At 41.1% G+C, this 22887-nt stretch overlaps 1 protein-coding gene across 3 annotated transcripts in view; it reads left to right on the top strand.

The window, feature by feature from the left end:
• GCN2 (protein kinase family protein) overlaps window positions 1–22887 on the top strand; it is a 444532-nt gene that overhangs the window by 147414 nt on the left and 274231 nt on the right. For all 3 annotated transcript variants that reach the window (XM_089405809.1, XM_089405808.1, XM_089405810.1), the window contains 2 exons: window positions 13694–13866; window positions 16497–16684. In XM_089405809.1, the coding sequence (XP_089261935.1) occupies window positions 13694–13866; window positions 16497–16684 (361 nt within the window). The remainder of the gene's footprint in view (window positions 1–13693; window positions 13867–16496; window positions 16685–22887) is intronic.

Consider the following 22887-nt stretch of genomic DNA (forward strand, 5'->3'; position numbering starts at 1 on the left):
TCATTTTTGAGTACATATTAATCCTTTCAAACAATAGTAGGATGCATTTTATGGTTTAAAGAATCACTTTATACAAACATGATTATAAAGATACACTCATACATGCATATATACATATATATCTATACAACACCCAGCCATGCAAATACCTTTGTATATATTTGGTTTTACATACACACATAAATAAGGATGAATCTTTTCAGGCATCCATCCACTAACAAAACCACTTATCATCTCTTTTGGGCCTTACATTGTAGATTTAGAAGACATGTCTAATGCAGGCCAAGACAACATGAAGCTTATGGGCATGTACGCAACATGCCATACAAGTCTGAAATACCCAAACCTAAGTTGCACGAAGATGGATACGTTAATGGATATAAAAACTGTATCTGAAACAACAACGACGAATATATAGAAAAGTGAAGATATGATATGATGGAGAAATGGTACAACAAGCAAAGATGCAAAAGGCCACGAGACATAAATTTCTTTATATTACCATCATTGTTTTAAAAAACGGTCAAGTCGACTCCGACTCGGCCGAGTTAGACCAAGCCAATGCTTGGCTGGGTCGGCTCAGTGGCCAAAACGGAACGGCTGGTCGGGTTGTTACCGAGCCAATCATTGACTCGGTCGACTCAGTAACAACTCGACTGACTCGGTAATGACTTGGCTGGCTCGGTAACGACTCGGCTTGTTCGACTCTTTGACAAAAATCCTGAAGCACATTTGTCAAAAGTTGTTCTGCCTCCTACATATCAAAGGTTGGGTTGTTGTTTATTGCATATTTATAGCCCTAAAGTAATCTATCACAGTGAGAAAGTTTTGAAAATTACAAGGCCAAAGTATGGTTATCCTAGTGGCATGAATTAGAAAACTGAAACAATGCATTGAGCCATACAATGTTTTTAAAAAGGCAAACGTTCTAGCAATGGACTAATAAATACATATTTACCTCTCATTGTTCTGGAGCTTGACCAGAATTAAATCAAGGGTTTTGAGGCTTCACTAGGGGCAGAGAATTGATATTATTGTTGTTGTAGTCTAGTGATTGTCCTTAGGCTGAGGCAGAAAAGAATCCTGGCATTGGTGGCTAAGTATGAACTTTGTATTTGACAGTGCATTGGGCGCCATTTTGATATAATGGATATATTCATGACCCTACTTTGATCATATGTTGTCTTCTCTCTATATTCTAAAGCTTTGTGTTTGGAAACATGAACGAAAATCTCTAAAATTATGTTTTTTTTATAAAAAAATAAACATTTAATGTGTTTTTTACAACGACTTAGTCATTGAAATCAAACTGGTCGAGTCGATACCGAGTCGGAGTCGGAGTCGGAGCCGACCCTCGGCCGTTTCCAAACCGGAGTTAGAGTTTTAAAACATTGATTACCATTCTTCAATAAGAAGGAAAAAAACGAGTTATTGTCATAGGTCATCATCACTACTATTTAGTCTCATATGATGTAAAACTGTGCAGCGTAAACAAAGAATAATGATGCCATGTAAATTGCAAAATTAATATCATATTATTACATTTGATGTTCATAACCTCTTTACAAATTAGAGTTCCATATACTCAAAAATATTTGCAAGGAGATCATGTAACATAGTTAGGAAATAAGGGAACTCTAAACAGTGAATGTCATTGGATGGAATTGATACTTGGAATGGTGGTTGAGTGATGAAAATGAAAAAAGTTGTTGAGATAAGATTTGAGAATGAAGAATCTGTTAATTTTAGATAACAATGGTATGTTCTATGCTTAAGAGCAATTTACTTCAATTTTTCTTATTAGCCCAATCTCAATTTCCAGATTAGCAATCACATTAACATGATAGTAAATGCAGATAGAACATAAATAAAAGCAGAAGACAAGCCAAGACAAGAGGATACAATATTTGGCGGATGCCAGGGAAAAACCCCAATGTGGGGAAACCCTTTGATCAAGTCTTCTTATTATTCTTCAAAAGTTCAACAGAGAGAGACAATGCAATATAAAAAACTCACTTGCCCAAACACAGTCAAATCTGTCCAGTCAAACTGCAGCCAACAGGATGCCCTAACCAGAAAGTCAATGTTTGTCAAATCAATAGAATTACTCCTCCACATCAGCTTGGTCAAACCCAGTCAAATCGGCCTCCAAAGTCAGTCCAAATCAGCCCAGAACAGTCCTGAATAAATTGTTCAAACTTGGTCAATGCACAGTCAAACTTGTCGTCAAACTTGCTGTGGTCAACATTGGTCAAACAACACAAAAAATCTCGGTTTCTGTGCCAAATAATTCGGCCTGCCCAAATAGAAATATTCCCACAAAAATCGCAGTCAAACACAAATGCTGCCCAGTCAACGCTGGTCAAACCTGCTGCAACTTGGTCAATGCGCAAATAGAAAACCCTAGTAAAACTTTCACACGTGTGGGGGAGAAGAAGGCTGCCTGAAGTTTGTATGACCCAATTAGATGAGGGGAGAGAGAGATATGTGTGAGATGATAAAATGTCCAAATGAGGTAGATGCTCCTTCTATTTATATGCAACGTTGAGGGTGAAGAGACATGACTTTTGGGCTTCTGAGCCTACATTAGGTCGCTGGCCGACCTTGACAATTTGTCCATAGAAGAAATAAATTCATAATTCCATTTATACATGTTAGAATGAGATGATCACTAGATCAATCCTACACCTCTCGGAAAGAGGAATCCAACAAAAATATCATCACCATCATATGAGCTGTCCAAGGTGGAGTTGGGCCCTAGTTGCCAAATTTAACAGAATCAAACATCGCAAACCCTTAGCAAACATCCATCAACCACAACACCAAGTTCCATCTATTTTTACACCAATAGTGTGCCAATCAACTACATACCCTCAAATCCTCAAGCAATAATACCAACAACACTTGATAGCAATAGTAACACTCCAATGACAAGTTCTCTCGAGTATTAGTAGTGGTGTGATTAAGGGAGGTCTAATAGGGTGCATTTATAAAATTGGGAAGTCTATTTTTAGGGTTAGGGTGTAATAGAGCAATAAATTGTTTCACAGAGTCATTAGAAAAAGGATAATCCCATAAGTATAAAGGCCAAAATATGTTTAATAAATATTGAATGATTGACGAATACAATTGAACAAAGAGACCTCTTTATATAATGTTAAAGAGGTGAGTCATGATGAATGGATCTTATCTTTAGGGAACTTAATCAATGACGATGATAATTCATATCAATTAGGTAATGCACTTATGTATATTATAAGTCATCCCCCAACACCCACCCCAAGTCATCTCCCAACTCACTCCCCTCCCCTAGAGAATTGCTTTAATATATAAAGCTACCCAACTCGTTCGATGACATGGGGGCATGCAATGCGGCGAGTTTGTGTCAGATAGATGTCTTGGTTTCCACTGAGATGTTGTGTTGGCTGGAGTATTATGCAAAAAGTTCACATGATGAAATGACACAGGTTGGAGATATTTGTATTACATATGTTGCAGGGATGTTTGCAATATATGGATGGATTGAAGTCATGGATCAAGAAGGTTTCTGTTCATGGAGGACATAAACCGATGGTTTATGTGACATTGAAGTGAAGGCAGGCAGTATGAGCATCTTGGATGTTGGAGCTGGTAGCACTTTGCGACAGTGGTTGATTGGCAGTCTTGGCGACGGGTGGTTGCTGGGATGGAGATTTGTTGAGGACGACAAAGACTTGAAGTGGGGGAGGATGTAATGCCCCCGAGTTGGGTTCGCACGATGATGGTTAGAGGGCGGCGAGTTGGAGTAACCGGTGAGCTGGCGCGCTCGCACGGTGCGACGAGCCGGTTAAACGAAGGGAAAATGCGAAGGTCGTTTGTCAAAAAACGACTAAGTGTTGAGAAGTTTGGTGGCAAACTTATATGGTGGGGCGGTCCTGGGTGTGGGCACCCTCACCATGGTCGACATAGGTAAATTGGCTGAACGGCTAAAAGAGTGGGTCGGTTGAGCCATAGGCGAAGCCCCTATCTTGGGAAACCATCATATAAGAAGCGTGGGCGAGTTGGTGGAAATTCATTCAAGGAATTCGACATTCAAGTCTAAAGCGTAGAGCTTCAAGGGGCAATCGAAGGGCGAGCTAAGGAGGAGGACTGAAGCTTAGGGCGAGGTGCAGGCGACAACCCAGGCCGAAACACTTACCCGCAAACAGAGAAATGGTGTTTTGGTGGTCACAAATAGGGCAGACCGCAGGGCGCAGTGACATGGGCAGCCGGACGAGCTAAGCTAAACGGTCAAGGGGCGCGGGTCGGTCGCAGGTTGGGCAGGTGCACAAGAGGGCACTAGGTAAGATCGCGGCAGGGTAAGCTTGAACGAGGGCGCCGATAGGTCGACGAGTTGTGCGGGTGTGCGGACTCATGCCGAACGGGCGAGTTGGGTGAATGCACCGATGGGCACGACAAAACGACGGAGGACGAGTTCAGTTGAACGCACCGACGGGCACGACGAAACGACGGAAGGCGAGTTCGGTTGAATGCACCAGCGGGTCAACGAAACAAACGGGCGAGTTAGGTGAAACGCGCCCGGGCAGGGTGAAACGACAAGAGTGTGCACATGCGACTCGACCGGTTGGCGAGACGATTTGAACGAGCGCCCGGGTGAAAGGTTAAACAGTGCGACGATGAGTTAGTGGCGTCGGGTGGTGAGCTGGAGTAACCGGCGAGCTGGCGTGCCCGCACGGTGCGACGAGCCGGTTAAACGAAGGGAAAACGCGAAGTTTGTTTGTCAAAAAACGACTAAGTGTTGAGAAGTTTGGTGGCAAATTTATATGGTGGGTCGGTCCCGGGTGTGGGCGCCCTCACTGTGGACGACACGGGTAAAATGGCTAAATGGCTAAAAAAGTAGGTCGGTTGAGCCATAGGGGAAGCCCCTATCTTGGGCAACCATCATATAAGAAGCGTGGGCGAGTTGGTGGAAATTCATTCAAGGAATTCAACATCCAAGGCTAAAGCGCAGAGCTTCAAGGAGCAGTCGAAGGGCGAGCTAAGGAGGAGGATTGAAGCTTAGGGCAAGGTGCAGGCGGCAATCCAGGCCGAAGCACTTAGTTGCAAACAGAGAAACGGTGTTCGGGTGGTCACAGATAGGGCAGACCGCAGGGTGTAGTGACATGGGCAGCCGGACGAGCCAAGCTGAACGGTCAAGGGGCGTGAGTCGGTCGCAGGTCGGGCGGGCGCACAAGACGACGTTGGGTAAGACTGCAGGAGGGCAAGTCTGAATGAGGGTGCCGACAGGTTGACAAGTTGTGCGGGTGTGCGGACTCATGCCGAACAGGCAAGTCGGGTGAATGCACCGGTGGGCATGACAAAACGACAGAGGATCAACCGCACCGACGGGCATGACGAAACGACGAAAGGCGAGTTCGGTTGAACGCACCGGCATGTTGACGAAACGAACGGGCGAGTTAGGTGAAATGTGCCCGGGCAGGGTGAAACAACAAGGGTGTGAACGGACGACTCGACTGGTTGGCGAGATGAGTTGAGTGGGCGCCCGGGGGAAAGGTGAAACAGTGCGACGATGAGTTAGTGGCGTCAGGTGGGCGACACGGTAGGCGGGCGAGTTGAACGACGAGTTCGGCGAGCGGACGAGCTGAACGGTGGGCGCGTGCGGTGGACGACACGACGAGTTGGGCGCTGGCGAACGGTTCATGTGACGGTGAACGAAAGCTAGGCAAGGCAGCCGGAAGGGCGTCTCTGCCCGGTGAACGCTACCGTCGAGTTCCCTCAAACCCCTGTTTGCTGCCTTGTTCTGCATGCTGCCCTCCTTTCTATGCTCCTTGACGCTGCCCGCATTTCTCTGCTGCGTCCTCCCTATCCTCTTCTCCATCCGCAAATCCCTTCCTCGCTCCGCATTCTTCGTGCTGGCTTATTCTCCCTTCACCTATGTCCTTGTCCATCCCCTTGAGCTTCTTTCCATTCCGTTGCCGAGCTCCACTTGTACAACAACAAAACAATTCGATATTCTTTTCCCTTTCTTTTTTTTTATTTCATTTGTATATATGTGTTAGGTTTTGTTTCTTTTGTTTGTTCTTTTTGTTTTTTGGTTAAGTTCAAGTTACATTGATTTGTTTTAATTTTTTCCCTTTGATTTCATTTTAATTCGACTTTTTTATTTTATTTTTTTATTTCATTTGTATTAAGTCAATCTTTTGGTTTAGGTTTCAATTTTAATTTCTTTTCCTTTTTTTATTATTTATTTTTGTTTTATTTTCATTTTAAATTTTTGTTTTGATTTTAGTTTAAAATAAAAAATTTAAAAATCTAGAACATTAAAATATTTAATATTTAAAAAAAATCTAAAAAATTTAAAAAATATTCATTTTTGTGACTTGAGATTACTGAAGAATTAAATTAAAAGAGGATTTGCGCTAATACATTAAAATTTTTAATGTAGCCCATGGCCCATGGCCCATTAAAATTTCGATTTATTAACTCTTTTAATTTAATTTTGTCACATTAAAAATTTAATCTCTTCATTTTACCACTTTAAATTAATTTACTAAGGAATAGTTGTTCCTTGGTGTCCTTTCGTGGTAAGTGGTTTCTGTTGAAATTTCTAAGTCTGACACGTTAGAAATCCCTATTGCATTATCTGGTTTAATTTCTCCTACTTGTTTATTCCATTAACAAGTTATTTATAAATATAAATACTGAAATAAACATAAATGCATCGTTAACTCATATGCAGATCAGTAACTGAAATAACTGAGACAAACACACAAGGGACACCGTTATTTTTGGATAGTCGATCCCGAAAAAACCCAATGTGGGAAAACCAATGCAACTCATATGAGGGTTTTATTATTATGCAATTTCTGAATACAACTAGGGGTGCCAGAAATGGCTCACCCAACAGAGAATGCCCTTGGTAGTAGTACCTCTCCTCAAAGACAGATATTCCGGCTGATCAATCACAGGATGAAGGATCCCACAACAACTATGACAACTTCCACTGCTCTGCGTCACTCTGTAGGGACTGCATCACCCTTTTTGACTCACCAACACTTACTTTGCCGCACGAAATTTTTTTCGGCACGGCCTCTTTGCCCTACGTCAACTCTGCTAGCCTTTGCGTAGCTGCTGAAGCCTCTGTGTTAGCTCTCAGATGCTCTGCGTCACCCACGCTGGCCACTTCAACCACTGTGTAGCTCCCAACTACCTCTGCGTAGCGCTCAGCTGCCTCTGCGTCAGCCTCTCTAGGCTCTACGTTGTCTCTCTAGCACTATCTCTGCCTCTCTGTTATGTATTCTCGACTTCGTGCCGAACTGCCCCTCGTTGCAACAGATCACTAGCTCTATTCTCCCAGAAAAACCCCGCCCTAGAAAATCGAACTGACTGATCAATTTGGTGTATCTCCAATTGACCCTCAAGCCTCCTCTTATACTTTCCCTGTTGAGTCTGCAACGGCCGAGATTAAGTCCCTAATCAAAGACTAAGATTAGATTTGGCTTGATCAATGTCATTTAGAACATTCTCACTTAGTTTTATATTAAAACCCATTAATATTTTAATTTTCCTAAGTTTAGACTTAGGAATCCCATTAAAAATATTAATTATTTTAATATCTCTACAACCGAGTGGAATTTCCCTAAACTTATTTCTGGGTCTTGGAGATCTTATGTGCCTTGGCATCTCCACCAATTTTCATGGCTAGAGCACATTCGATGCTACCACAAATCAACACTCCCTCTTAGCGACGAATGTGCTCTAGTAATGTTTCACCATGGAAACATCACACTGGTTCTCCGCACTAGTACCTGTGATGATGTTTGGCTTGCTGCTTCACATCCTCTGCACTGCTGCTTCCTGTACTGCTACCCAATTCACTGCCACTGCTACATCTGTACTGCAGCTCCCTCTCAATATGTTGCCCATGCTGCCCCTATCACTGTCACTGCTTACTGTTGCACTGCAACTCAGCTACCAAGAAGTAGGTAATTGACTTCTCCCAAATACTGACATCCTAGTCACTCTGGAAGCCTTGTGAAATTGAAGTTGCCTCTGCTATTATCTTGTGCTCCCTCTGTTGCCACTGCGATGCTTCATACACCTATGCGCCTCTCGCACTTCTGCAACCACCACTGCGCTGCCTCAGATTTCTGCACCCAAGCACTGCTTTTCTGCTCCACTACATTTTGCTCCACCTGACCTCTGTCATCTTGCTACTGTCGTAAAGCACTCCCGTAGCTGGATATGATCCAAGAATTTGGGCACCTCACGGATCCTGCCCCTAGTATGTAGTCGTCCTGACTACAACTCGATGTCTCCCCACCTCTTCTCCAGAGGTGCATGAGTACTCATGGCACAATCGTCATCAATCTCGACCTCTTTCTCCGCCTTAGTTGGAGTTGCCTTGGAATCAGAAGTCTCTCCCTTGTTTTTCTTCGGGGGACACTGGGATGCATAATATCCCAACTCCCCACAATGGAAGCACTTCACCTTGGAGATGTCGTCCTTTTTCCTCTTCCCCTACTGTCCCGCAGATGCTAGAGCCGCATCCTCCTCCTCTTTCATGATTCGACTTCCCTTGCCACTACTCCCTGCCTTGGTCATCCGCCTGATCTCTTCTTGGCGAAGAGCTACCCACATCTCCTCCCATCCTGGAAGAGTAGCCCTGCCCAAAATACTTTGGACAAATGTCTCCCACTCCTTGGAGACTGCATTCAGGGCAGTCCTAACCATAAATTCTAGATCTTGTGTAGACCCCACGGAAGTGAGCTGGTCGCAAATCTCCTGCAACCTGAGAAGGAATGGATCTATCTTCTCTCCCTTCTGCATCTCATATGAGTGCAACGGATTCTCCAATAGCATCTTCCGCTGCACGGAAGTGCCCTGATACACGGTCTTCATAGTATCTCACATCTCCTTTGTTGTGTTCTTTTCAGCAATATGTGGTATGACATGATCATTGACCCTGTCTAGGATCATGCACTTCACCCTCGCTATTTCATCCTCATACTTTTCATTCTCAACTGGGTCGACTGGGATAGCCACGACTCTTAAGGCAAAGTCCTTGATGTGATGTTGATCCAGGATTGCCAAGATCCTGGCCTTCCAGATGACAAAGTTGGAAGCCCCGTCCAACCTGTCCTGATCCCTCAATCTCTTCCTTGCCATTTTAGCTTCTCTTCTGGACTCCCTCTGAGTTTCGACTTCCCTCCGGGAAATCTCCCTCTAAGTCCTGATTTTCTTGCTGGAAATCTTCCCACCAAATGCCGAACCGCTCCTCTCCAATCCTCCTTGCAATTGTAGCTCGGATCTAGATTTCTTGGCTAGAAATCCATCAAGGTAGTGACTTCCTCTACCTTGGTTCTATCCCCTTAAGTACTCTTCTGCAACGACAGAAACAACACCCCACCATCTTCTCAATCACAATCTTTCCACAGCTCCCTAAGCCCCGACAACTGAAGAAACTGAGCCTTTCAGGCTTTGCGCAATCCTAGCAGCGACAAAATTTGCCCCTCTTGGTGACAACATCAATCCTTCTTGGTTGAGAAAGATGACCAGACACTGCGTAGGTCTGATTTGCCCCTCTCTGCCTATGTGTTGACCCTCCTCCTGGCTCGAAATGATGATGTAGACCCTCTGCATCACTTCTTCTTTGCTGCTTCTGCTCTGGAACAATGTTGTCTCTCGGGACAACTGCTACTGCTGCAAATTCTTCAGATTACTGCTGGTGCCTTTAGTCCTCCTGTGATCTACAACCCTCTAATACCATGTTGAAATTTCTAAGTCTGACACGTTAGAAATCCCTACTGCATTATCTGGTTTAATTTCTCCTACTTGTTTATTTCATTAACAAGTTATTTATAAATATAAATGCTGAAATAAACACAAATGCAGCGTTAACTCATATGCAAATCAGTGACTGAAATAACTGAGTCAAACACACAAGGGACATCGTTATTTTTAGACAATCGTCCCCGAAAAAACCCATTGCGAGAAAACCAGTGCAACAAATATGAGGGTTTTATTATTATGTAGTTTCTGAATACAACTAGGGTGCCAGAAATGGCTCACCCAATAGAGAATGCCTTCGGCAATAGTACCTCTCCTCAGAAACAGATATTCTGGTTGATCAATCACAGGATGAACGATCCCACAACAACTATGGTAGCTTCCACTACTATGCGCCACTCTGGAGGGACCGTGTCACCCTTCCCTACTCACCAACTCTTAGTCTGCCCCACGAAATTTTTTCCGTCATGGCCTCTTGGCCTGCATCAACCCTGCTAGTCTCTGCACAACTACTGAAGCCTCTACGTTAGTTCTCAGACCCTTTGTGTCACCACGATGGCCTCTTCAACTTCTGTGTAGCTCTCAACTGCCTCTGCGTAGCACTTAGCTGCCTCTGCGTCAGCCTCTCCAGGCTCTGCGTTGTCTCTTTGGCACTATCTCTGCCTCTCTGCTATGTATTCTCGGCCTCGTGCCGAACTGCCCCTCGCTGCAATAGATCACTAGCTCGATTCTCTTAGCAAAACCCTGCTCCAGAAAATCGAACTGACTGATCAATTTGGTGTATCTCCAACTGACCCTCAAGCCTCCTCTTATACTTTTCCTGTTGAGTCTTCAACGACCGAGATTAAGTCCCTAATCAACGGCTAAGATTAGATTTGGCTTGATCCATGTCATTTAGAACATTCTCACCCAGTTTTATATTAATACCCATTAATATTTTAATTTTCCTAAGTTTAGACTTAGGAACCCCATTAAAAATATTAATTATTTTAATATCTCTCCAACCAGGTAGAATTTCACCAAAACATTTCTGGGTCTTGGAGATTTTATGTGCCTTAGCCTCTCCACCAATTTTCATGGCTAGAGCACATCCAATGCTACCACAAATCAACAATTTCTCTATTGGCAAGTGCGATTAATGTTTTAAAAAATTATATCACCTATTGGAAAATTGTTTTGGATCTGAATTCTTGATGAAAATTATTTTAAATCTGGAATCTCTTGCATGATAAAGTTTTAAGCATTTGCATTTGATTGTTCACGATCGTCACTTTTGCCGCATTTATAAATTGCTTTGGGTAACTTGTTTTTATCTAGTTTATAGTTAATTGAATATAAGGCATTGGTCTAAAATCATTTTTATCTTGTGGTTGTGTCTTCGTTTATTAGATCTATCCATCTCAGTTAACCAGGTCTCATTTACAATTCATTAGGTTGTCCATCTTCAGGTCTCCTAGAGCCTGTGTTTCACAAGCTCTTCTCATTCATTCACCTTAGGGACTACCCCCCTTGACTTGGCTAGAAGAGAGTCTAAACAGAGTGAGTGAGGATTAGAGTGACAACCTTCACTCTGAGCGCTGTCGCGGTCCCTAGACACATTGTGTGACAACAATGCTGATTTTCTTAAGTGAATTCTTATATTCTAATATGATAATTACTTCTAATGATTCCTTAATCAAGTTGCTTATGTCACATGTATCATTAAATAATTATATATAGAAAATTTCAATAGTAATGCAATAATGATAGTAGGATCATTAAGAGACAGCCAAGCACAAAAGAGAGACACAATTTTTCACTTGGGAAACTTGACCTTGGGAGAAAACCTAGCAATCTTTTCTAGTATAATAAAGTTTTCAATTCAACAAAAGGTACAATCTAATTTTCCAGTGAATCTAGGTCAAACTGATCACATAAATCCACACAGTTCAAGCTTGGTCAAATAGAGGGAAATTCAACTTTATTCCTCAACTAGTCAACTTTGGTTAAATAGGCCGAAACTCAGCATCCTGCAGCTGCATTAGGAATTCGGTCAACTGTGGTCAAACTGCCAGAAATAGATTCAATCAATGTAAGTCAAAACTGATTCAGTCACACTGCCTCAGAAGCTCTGTCAAATTCTGCCCATAACTTGGTCAAAACAAATCAAAAGTTATTTGGTCAATGCTGGTCAAGCAGATCAGAAGATGAGCTTGGTCAACCTTAGGAGACTCCTTAGCTCGCACATGTCAACACAAAATCAGAAGATGATATGATGGTTTGAATTGGTCTCCAAGTGATGAGGTCAAGTGCTAATATATAGTGGTTTAGTGTGCCTAAATTGGTGTGATTTTATGGTTGGGCCGACTTGACTTTTGGAGATGTTAGCACACAATATAGCAGGCCTTGGAGAGGGAAACCCGACAAGACAAAAAGCTAGACTAACTGCTAATAATGGGGCAATGACCCACTCTCACCATAGCCAAGGCCCCCTTCTCTTTACGGATTTTCACCGATGGGAGGAGTCCTGATAGAATAAGATAGCCTATGAAATGTATTCTAAGGTTAAGGTATAAGGTGATAGGCTAGAATCTCCCAAGTAAGACACAAATTTCTGGTATAAGGCTTCACAAAGAAGCATTATGCTTTCTATAAGTGACCTAGGAATAAAATGCACCAGACCTAGGGGTTGTTTATTTTGCTTGAGTTTATGTCTTCCCAAGGTGAGGCGATGGAGAGAAAAGGCTTCTTAAGATATACTTCAACAAGTACTAAGTTCATACAATCTTAAAGAAATCCCTCAAGTTGAGGAAAAGAAACTAGGATAGCCCTCAAGTTGAGGAAGATAAACTAGGATAGCCCTCAAGTTGAGGAAGATAAACTAGGATTTCCCTCTTAGGGCAACACCCGAGACAAAAGATTTTATGGATGAAATTTGAGTGGATGGCCACCAAATTGATAGGTTAGGTAGCATAGGGCTATCTCTAGATATTTAGGCTCTCAAATCACCAAAAAGCCCCCTCCCTAAAATTTCCCTCCAAGCCCTAGTTTTTCTCCCTAGCCTTACAAGGGATGAAATTTTAAGGGAAGCATTTATGGATGAAAGGTAAGAATAATCACCAAGGACTTGGATTAGTGCCTTGCCCTTTAGGTATATGGAGTTAAGGATGTGCTAGCTAAGCTAAATTTGTCTCTAAGGAGGCCAAAAGTTGATGTCCTAGGTGTTGATTCCCAACAATTACCTGCTTCAAAGGAAAATGGAATTTGATGGAGAGTATTTAAATATTCATCCACTAGGCTGAATTTGTTTTGGGTCCAAGTCTAACAACCTTAAAGCAGTACAAACATTATTTATTAAGAGTGGGAACTTTATGCAGGGGCATTTCTTTTTACCTCATAACTGTGTAAGTAAATTTCCATGAGATTGTAGTTTTTTTTGTTTGCAATGTGAGTGCTGAGATGACTGACATGCCTAACCTGTGGCTTGGGTAACCATGACATAGGGGCATCTAAGCCATCTAAATCACCCTGGGATTGCACCGACTAGGGCCACACCAGCGCTTAGCATGGTTGGATTTTTGCCCACGGAGTTTCAAACTGGTGATCTTTACAACACGGAGTGCCTTAAAAACACCCTATCACCATCTGCTCTAGGCCCCGTGGGCTCCATGAGATTGTAGTTATCATTATTCATAAATAATTATTGTTTATCCTTTACATATTACATGGTTTATTTATTTTACTATGGATACTAAATGATTGAACCATTCAGTTCATTTCAATTACACTCTAGGACTGCTAAATGGAGCCTAACATATGATATAGCGTTCATTATCGGTACTTTGGATTTATGCAGTTTTAAAAACAGTGTAATAACTTCAAACTCTAGTCTAGGGAAGTTATTGGGCTTTACCCAAATATCTGATGGTCTGTTGAATTTGTTCAGGCTTGGTTTGAAACTGGAGTGGGTAGCCCTTCGGCTGTGCATGCTGATGGGTCAGGATCTTTAGATATCTCAGAGGATTGTAGCAGTGAAACAAGCTCATCGGCTAATGCTTTTGAGTCTCAGGATAGAGTGCAAGTAACATACTTATATATCCAAATGGAGTATTGTCCCAGGTATTAACTTTCTGTAATGTGATTTTTCTCTGTGAATACATGTCCTTGAATTCTCTACAAATTTTCTGTTTGAGGATATTTACAAATATAAATTTGGCTGCAATTAAAGTCTTTCTAAAAATGGTTATACACAAAGGTATTGAAAATGCAAAAATATGACTGGTCTCCTCTGTCTGCTGGTTGAAACTCTCTTTCAATATCATGGCTGGAGAGAGGAGAAATGAAAATGAACATTAAATTATATCCAAGATTACAAGCGATATTGGACCAAAATATTTGGAGAAATTATCTTATTCTTTTAATCTGATCATTACTTTGTTCCATTCACACTCAATTGGGAAAAAAAGCACAAAACAAAGATATCTGTTACACTCAAGATTAGCAGTTTTTCTTTGTCACTTGGTTAAAAGAAGAGAAAGGCAATAATGTCGGTAAATTGTGAGTTTTAAAGAGATGAATGCTTGTTTTTTCCATTGTCAAAACATTATTTTGTTGATGATGTGCTAAGTAACAGGACACCTACAAATGGGGCCCGTGTCTTGCATCCTACATGTCAAACACCAATATGCGAGGACACGTGTCTGACACGTGTTTGGCATGTGCTCTATTCACACGGTAGCTTCCAAACACATGTCCGACACATGCTCTCATCATGTCCCCTGTAAAAGAGGTCTCTGCCTCGTAAAAGCACGTTTTCCCTTTCATTTGAGCTCGTTCCACTCAACAAGCTGGAGTTGTCAGACGTTTTGGAGTGCAACTGAGGGTTATTGTGTAGTGTTAGCAGGGATTCCAAGTGCTGTGCAAGTGGATTTGTTCACCAATCTTAAGTTTTTTCATACAGCAATACATAGTCTTCCTCATTTCACAGAAATCATCACTCAATAATCAAGCACAGCTAGTAAAAGTTAAAGGAAAGGGAGGAATGCCTCCACTGTTGCTATCTGTCCTTCATTTTCTTCAGGGTCTGCTAGTGCTCCATCTGCTAGAAGTGGGGCTGCAACAGTAGTTTCAAATGCTGATAAAAACATTGTTTTAGCAAGACAACAGGCTAAAGAGCAAAAGTTGTATGATTAAACTTGTATCATGGTTATGTAAAACTCTCTCTCTCTATATATATAACAAATCTTTGTGTGTGTAACGTGTCCTCCATGTCCTGTTTTTGGGGTCGCTATGTCTCATGTTGGACACTCGTATTTCTGTTCTCTGTCTCTTGTGTCATTGTGTCATGTGACTGAGATGATGTGTCATTTGACCTCAGTTATCTCAATTTGTATGTTGTAATTGGGTAGTGTGTATGTGCATTCAATGAGTATATACCTCTCCTCTCAACTTTCTCATCATTAAATAACTATGGCAGTGATCCCAGTATTAATTGGGTAACACACTGTATTTGTTTCTTCTATTGGTTGCAATCATCCTGAGGCTACCATGATTTGTGCAATCAGCTACTTTCAATGCACAGGGTTTTCTGCCAAGTGTATTCCTATAGGTTTTAGTTTACTCTTTGGAATCTCTGCATAGTATTAGTTTTGCATTGATGGATGATTCCTGTGCAATCAGCTGCTTTCAATGCACAGGGTTTTCTGCCAATTGTATTCCTATAGGCTTTAGTCTAGTCTTTGGTTTTCCTGCTTTAGTCTAGTCTTTGGTTTTCCTGCATCAATGCTAATTTAGCTTAGGTTATGAGTATTCAAACTTCAAATTTTTTGAATTATAAAGCCTAACAGAGATGATAGAGAAATACAACAATGATAACGAGAGAGTGGCAGGAACGAGGCTTGCTTACAAATTTGTCTCATTTCCCTAGGCATGCTTTGGCTTACATGCAACATATTTTGACGCTCCACTAGGTGCCCTTCCTGTTGACGTGCTGTCCAACGATTACACCTTTATCCAGTAGAACCTAATAAAGTTCTACCATTTTGGAAACTATAAAATCTTGTGGCTTATTGAGAATTTTTTTGCTAGGTTACTTTTACATTTTGGTTGATGCCCAATGGAGGTTGACATCATCATGTCTTGACCACAGTTTTTTGAGGCTTCATCATAACTTGATTCTTTGGGCTTCATTTCAACTTACTATGGTTACTAATCAAACCAGAGTTATATATATTACGTAGAAATAACAAGGAAATACATTATTTTGATTCTGTGGCAATTCCTTGGTCTATAGAACTGTTCAGATTTTATTTGTGGATAATGTTTCTATGGAGATCGAGCAATTTGTGGTATAAATTGTGGATAACGTTCTTGTAGCATTCTTAAATTTGCATCAAGTTTAGGAAATAATCGGAACACATATAAAAGTGCATGTCTCCCATGTTATAAACTTATACTTAAATATTTAAGTATATTATTTAATGGTAGAAAGTTCTAATACAAAAACTTACATATCAGTTTGAATCTTTGAATACTTTAATAATGTCAGAAAATATAGAGATATAAACATTATTTAGATGTCTTACTTGTCATTGTTAATGCCTGCATGAAATGCTGAGATCTAATCATTTCATGAGGGAGCATACGCTAGCCATTACAATTATTGCTTCTAATTTTTGAGTAAATGCCTTTTTCGATGATATTCCAATCTTTACAACAAATTATTTCTCTCTGCATGGATGTTATTGAAGGACCTTGCGCCAGGTTTTTGATTCATACACTAGCCCTATAGATAAGGAGCTTACTTGGCACATGTTTCGTCAAATTGTGGAGGGATTAGCACACATTCATGGACAAGGCATCATCCATCGAGACTTGACACCTAATAACATATTTTTCGACGCTCGCAATGATATCAAGATAGGTGACTTTGGGCTTGGTATGTTTTTGGTTTAATTTATGCACTAAATGGTTGGTAATAAAATGAACAATTTGTAATTTAGTGGCTAAAAGTACATAATTTTTCCTTTGTAATGGTATGCTTTCAATGTATTAAATTGTGGACTATAATAGGTTTTGATGTTCGTTGAGATGGGGAAACTATTTTTGAATTGAGTAGTGTATTTTTTAAAATGTGAAGTATGAATGTTTTCTTTTTTTCATGAATTTGCTTGTCACCACTTTAGGGATTTGTGTGCTTTTTTTAAATAGAAAAATAACTTTTGTTTGCAATTTGTATGATAGACAAATTGAATGATTATTATTTAGTTTATATTTATTTTGTTTACTAAAGAACATCTTTTATGACATAAGTGTTATTACAATCTCAAACATTGGGAAGACATTGCCCTTGAACCCTATGTCGTATTTTTGCTGCATACTTGTCTAAGTTGTATTTTTTCTGGTAATAAAAAGTATGTGAGTGATGAAATTATATTGTGTTTGAAGATGTAGTAGCTTCATGGGTTGTGTACGAAGTCATAAAGTGAAGAGTCCATCATTATCAGTTTTTTTGGAGGATGTTAATGGTTGCTTGCCCTACCATCATGCATGTACAAACTTATTTCATTTTCTCAAAATTGCATTATCGCCATGAGTTGAGGCATCATATTTATTATTTCTTTCTTCTATTTCCTACTCTTTTTCTTCCTACTTTGTCTCCTCTAGTTGAGATTTCAATTTCTATTTGCTTTGGGCTTGTTACCCACCCATGTGGGTGACCCCTGGGAGAAATTTTTTCTCCCGATGTTTTAGCTTGCTAGCTAATAGCCCTATCATGGTTCATAGATAGCAGGACTTGGATGCCTCATCCACTCTTTGATTAGTGCTTTCTTCATCTAGCTTGCTTGTCTGATGAAGGTGGGTCATCAAATTTGAAGTACATTCAACTTTTTTGTATTAAAATTCTTTCATATAATGTTTAAGGGCATTTTAGTATGGATCACATGTTGAATTGTATGATAGACCACTTTTGACTGTACACTTGTTCCTTTGCTTCACCTTGGTGGTTATCACTTGCCCCTAGTCTAGTGTGACCTTCTTGAAGCCTTTCTTTCACTGTCTAGGAGGGAAACAAATAAGAGGCTCTGATTAATGTCGCTCGTCCATGGTAATCCATACTTAATGTTATCACTCAGGTTGTCCCTTTTGACTCCTAAAGGGATACGACCGAGGTAACCACAAACCAACTTTGGACTGCAGGCCCTAGCCTACCTGCAGTCAGAGAGGGCTCTCTCTTTATGATTTAGCTTTGTTGAAAGGGATGATTTTAGGCTAGATATGATGCACAGGGGTTTTGATTGAGTTTTGGTGGGAAAACTGACACTTTCAGGTAGAGAGGCAGAGTATAGTCTGAATCTTTCAAGCCATTGGGCATGGAGTCGAGGAGGGGAACTGCCGGTGTACTTCCTTAATAACAGTGAGGGAACATGGAGCAAGATAGCTGAGGTTGAAGCAATTTTCAGGTTTAAGGGATGAACTGAATGCTAAAGAAAGAGAGGCAGTTAAGAATCTCTCCAATAGATTAGCAGAGAAAGTAACAGGGAGCTACCAAGGGGCAGTTAAGAATCCCTAGATAATTGGCCAACACAGGTGAATTGGGGTAAACATGAGCCGGGAGGAATTCAATGTTCATAACCAATTCTTTTAGAGGAAAACATCAAGAAACAGCAGAGATTGAGCATAGAGAGTATTTAACTAATTCTAGGCTATTCCTTTTTTCTGCTATTTAGATAATGGTAAACACATAAACAGAGATAAGAGGCACTTATTGCTTCAGGCCGCAGCGCAGGAATTCCATCTTCAACTCTTCAAAACATTCATCAACAGACAGTTCGCTCTCCAAGCTTTTAAGCAATCTTTGATTAGAGAAAAATTCAGGTATACACAGCGAGTCTCTAGTGAAAATTCTCAATTAACCAACCCTTAAAACTGTACAGAGGGTGGTATATATAGGGCAAAAACTCTCTGCAGAGTTCCTTTATTACATCTTGACCTAATTAGGTCATAAAAAATGACTACTTAACCTAATCCTATCCAGAAATAAATGCAAAAAATATCTCGGGCCGTGCTCAGGGCCGCTGTATCAAAACTGAATAAATGACGCTGTCCTTGGTGGCTTGCTGCAGTGTTTTCTGCAATAAATGAGTATGGGTTTCTGCTTTCTTGCTGTCCTGGTGCTTTGAATGCCTTGATGGTGATTTGAAGGCAAGGATGGGCTGATGCTTATTGATTTGACTTTCTAGGGGCTTCATCAATGTTCAGGTGCCTCGAGCCCCTAAAAAATCTTGACTGATACTCTCTGGCGTCTTTTCTTCCATTGATACTCTCTGACAAAATCTGGACTGCCGATTTGATGTGCTGTGGGTCTAATCACCAGTAAATGGCCGCTGTTCGGCCTCTGTATCGTCTGGATTGATCTTCTGCTCCTTTTGGTATGCTCTGTGAAGAAAACGGATCATTTTTGCGCCTTTTCAGGCTTCCTGGGGCCGCATGGTGAGAAGATTCCTTAAAGATTCCCTGAAGATTCTCCATTTCGGCCTAAAAAATCCTACGATGGGCGCAAATTGCTCATCAAAAACTGCCTCAGAATTGGATTCCGGGGCTCCGAAGTGCGACTTTTGCGCCTCTGCGCCCAAAAAAAGTGCTGATGACGTCAGCATTGTACGGCGGGTGACGTCAGCATGACGTCAGCAGGGCGACGTGGCGGGATGACGTCAGCATGACGTCATCACGTACGGATGATGATGTGGCAGGTACGGTGGCGGGGACACGTGGCAGGAGGCCACGCAGGCAGGTGACTCATCGGGTGACTGGACAAGGGGTGACGTAAGCAGGGACTGTGCAGGGGGTGACGTGGGGTATGACGTCACAGGGCGGTAAGCGGTTTTGTGGCGCACCGCTTATGGGCAAAGGTGGTTTCGGGGGAAGGGGCTCCGCCACGCCCCAGAGCCTGACGCGTGGCGGGAGTACGGCGGCAAAACCGCCGAACTCCCGGACGTTAAAGGCCGGGCGTGTTGCATATAGGAAAGCCCGCCAGCCGTTGATCTGTGGGGCGGGCGATCCAACGGTTGGCGGCGATCGCGAGGTAACGGCGGGTTAGCGGGTGGGAATATTCGCAGGAATATTCCAAATTTGATACGCGCGGCGGATGGGTTTTAGACTTAGGTTTAGTGGGTTATGGGGTTTAATAAAGGGCGCATTAATGTATTTACAGCCGGACTTAGGGATATGAGTGAAATATGGGTTTTTGACATGCGAGGTTGATATATTATGCACAGAACGAGGGAAAAAGGTGCAAAAAATGGGTTTTTGAAGGTTCTTAGGGGTTTTGGTTTAAGGAAGAGGTTATTATTCTGACCAGATGTCAGAGTAATCCCTGGACACGAATGGGCTAAAAACAGTCCCAGATGGACTGTGATTTCCCTGACTTAGTAAAAATATGGCTATATTGCCAGGGGGGAATATTTACATAAGGGGATTTATATACATGATTTTAATAGGGGAAGGGAAAAACTGATAGGGAGTTATATAATAAAGTTTAAAGTTAATATGGAGATGAAAAGAGGGCGCTAAGGTATGAGACCTTAGGTTTTGTTGGGGAAGAGAAGGCTCACAGATGATGAGTGAGCAGTCCTTGAGTGAAGCAGATGTTCACCAAGGCACATGTCATGGAAATGATGAAACTGAGAGGCTCAAGCAGATCTTGACCTCTTGGGGGATGTTAGTAAGTGACTTTGGGGTGATGAGAAGAGGGGAGAGGTTAGTCCAGCCTGAGTACCTCCAACTGAAAAACTGCCTCAAACCGAAAAATGGATTGCTTATCAAAATTGGAACACAACAGTGGCACTTAGACTAGCACACTCTTATGGACACTTCTTTGGCCAACTGTAGCAAATATGGAGCATTGCAGCATGCATAGTACGACATATTTGGCATGTAAAAATGTCGATCATGAAAGATGATTAACCTGCTGCAGCAGGAGGTTAACACTTAACACCTTCCATCTTCCCCATGTATCCACATCCCATCTTCGAGTTGTTTGTTATCTGCCACCAATATTGGTTCCTTGTTTTCCTCATCCTTGAGTAGGGGCCTAGAAGCTGTCCTAAGAAGTTGTTGCAATAGAAAGAAAGGAGAGAGCATGAGTCATATATTAAAATGCGAAAGATTGGTAGCGATAATTGAAAGTGCATGGACAAAAGCTTAGCCTGAGCTCTACCCCCCTTAGTAGCCCTCACCCAGTTCTTGGCTAATGCATGAGATATTTAAATAAAAAGGACTTTCAACATCCCAACCTTGATGAACAATTAAAAACTACATTTCTAGGGGGTCAATGATGAATTAATGAAAGCTTGCTACCCAAGCTATATATGTATAAAGGAAAATCAATGTTGAAAAAGGCGCACAAGAGGGGTGGTAAAAATCGGCTAAGGAAAGGGATAACTTAGGTATCATGATTGCTACTTTTTCACATTATAACGCTCAAGGATGTTTAAATTTCCTAGTTGGTACAAGAATTTTGCTCCTCCATGAAGTAAACCCCATGTCATATCATTTATAAGTTGCACTCGCTGATTGATGAGTCAGCCTAGGAATTGTTCCTCTAGTTAGGGTTGGAAGCACCTAATATAGATTTGTGATAACCCTCCCATAACTAGGCATGATAACTTGTGAGAAGTACTTTGATGCCTTTTGTTGAATTTTGGTAGTTGCAGTTGGTATTCCTTACTATACAAGTCGACCCTAAAGAAAAATGAAATAGAAGAAATTTAAAATTTAAGTTTTGAATTTAAAGTTTGCTTCCAAATGTAAGGTCGACTCCAATTGTTTAAGTCAGCCCAACACTAAGAGACGTACCCCTTGGGCACCTTAGATCACTATAAAAGAGTCTCTTAACCTCCATTTCACACCAGTTCAGATCATCATTATCTACTAATGTTTTTGTTCACATGTGCGAAAAGGGGGACTTTCGAGGCAAAATTTGAAGGACAAGTTTATGTTTGTTCTGAGGCAGAATTTGAAGTGTTGAGTTTTTGTTAATATGAGGCCGAAAGACCCCAGGTTTGATATTTTGTTTTGTGGAAGGGCCGCAGTCCTAGAATGAGAATTTATTTCCTCACATTGATGTAAAAGCTAGACCGAAACCTTGAGAGTTTGCTGTTCATGGAAGAAAGGTTGGTTAAACCCTAGGAATTTCCATGTTGTTTTTGTTGACCACTACGTGTCAACTACCCATAGCAGTACACTCCCTTTTTTCGCAAAAGGGATAGCGCTTGATCGACGTGTCTGTGCCATTCAACTATCATCATCAACCCGATCATGTTATGTTGTAAACCTAGTCTGCATGTGTAAATTGTAAATAATCTTAGCAGATTTGAGTCATGTATGTAAATTGCCTAGGCAAACCTAATTTTCTAGTGATACTCTACGTTTCGGAAGGTTTTTTGTCTCACCGATCCATGATTGGCTGAGTTTTCTTTCAACCTAACCCCAAAGCCGGAATGGATTTTGTCATTAGAATCTTAGGGGAATCCTAGTGTGCTTCGAGTCTATGTAAACGTAATTTGGAAATAATCCTAACTGTTTGGTTAGGTTATCACAAATTGCTTGATCTACTAGATTATGTTTGTGTCGCAGAACTAGGTGGTCTATGAGGGTCTATGTCAAATGGGTTTCCCCCCTTGAGATGTAAAATTGTAAAAGTCATGATGTAAAGTGTCTTGAGGGTTAGGAAATGTTTTAATCCCCTCATAAGTCCTAAGTCCTAGGTCCTAGGTGATTTTTCCAAAGGCTAAGTTCGAGGATCCAAAAATAAAAAATAAAAAAAAACAATAAAAAAATGAAAGATATAAACATAAAAAAATAAAATAAAATAAATTAAAAAATAAATAAAAAATTGAAAAATAATAATAAGTCAAAAGTTTTGAGGAAATAAATGCAAAATTTTAATTTTTAATATATTAAAGTGTATTTAAAATTTCGACAGATGAGATTGAAAGAAATTTTGATCCTCATCGACGGTCGAGATTAGTTTGACATGGATCACTTGAACTAGCAGTTGGGAAATTTTCCTTTAAATAGGGTGTCAGGGGTCATTTGAGATCATTTGATCTGTGAGTCTTGTGCTAAAGAAAGCTCTCT

Source organism: Pinus tabuliformis, chromosome 2_2 (genome assembly GCF_031772625.1).
Source record: "Pinus tabuliformis cultivar Carrire ecotype Pingquan chromosome 2_2, CPIR1, whole genome shotgun sequence".
Taxonomy (NCBI): Eukaryota; Viridiplantae; Streptophyta; class Pinopsida; order Pinales; family Pinaceae; genus Pinus; species Pinus tabuliformis.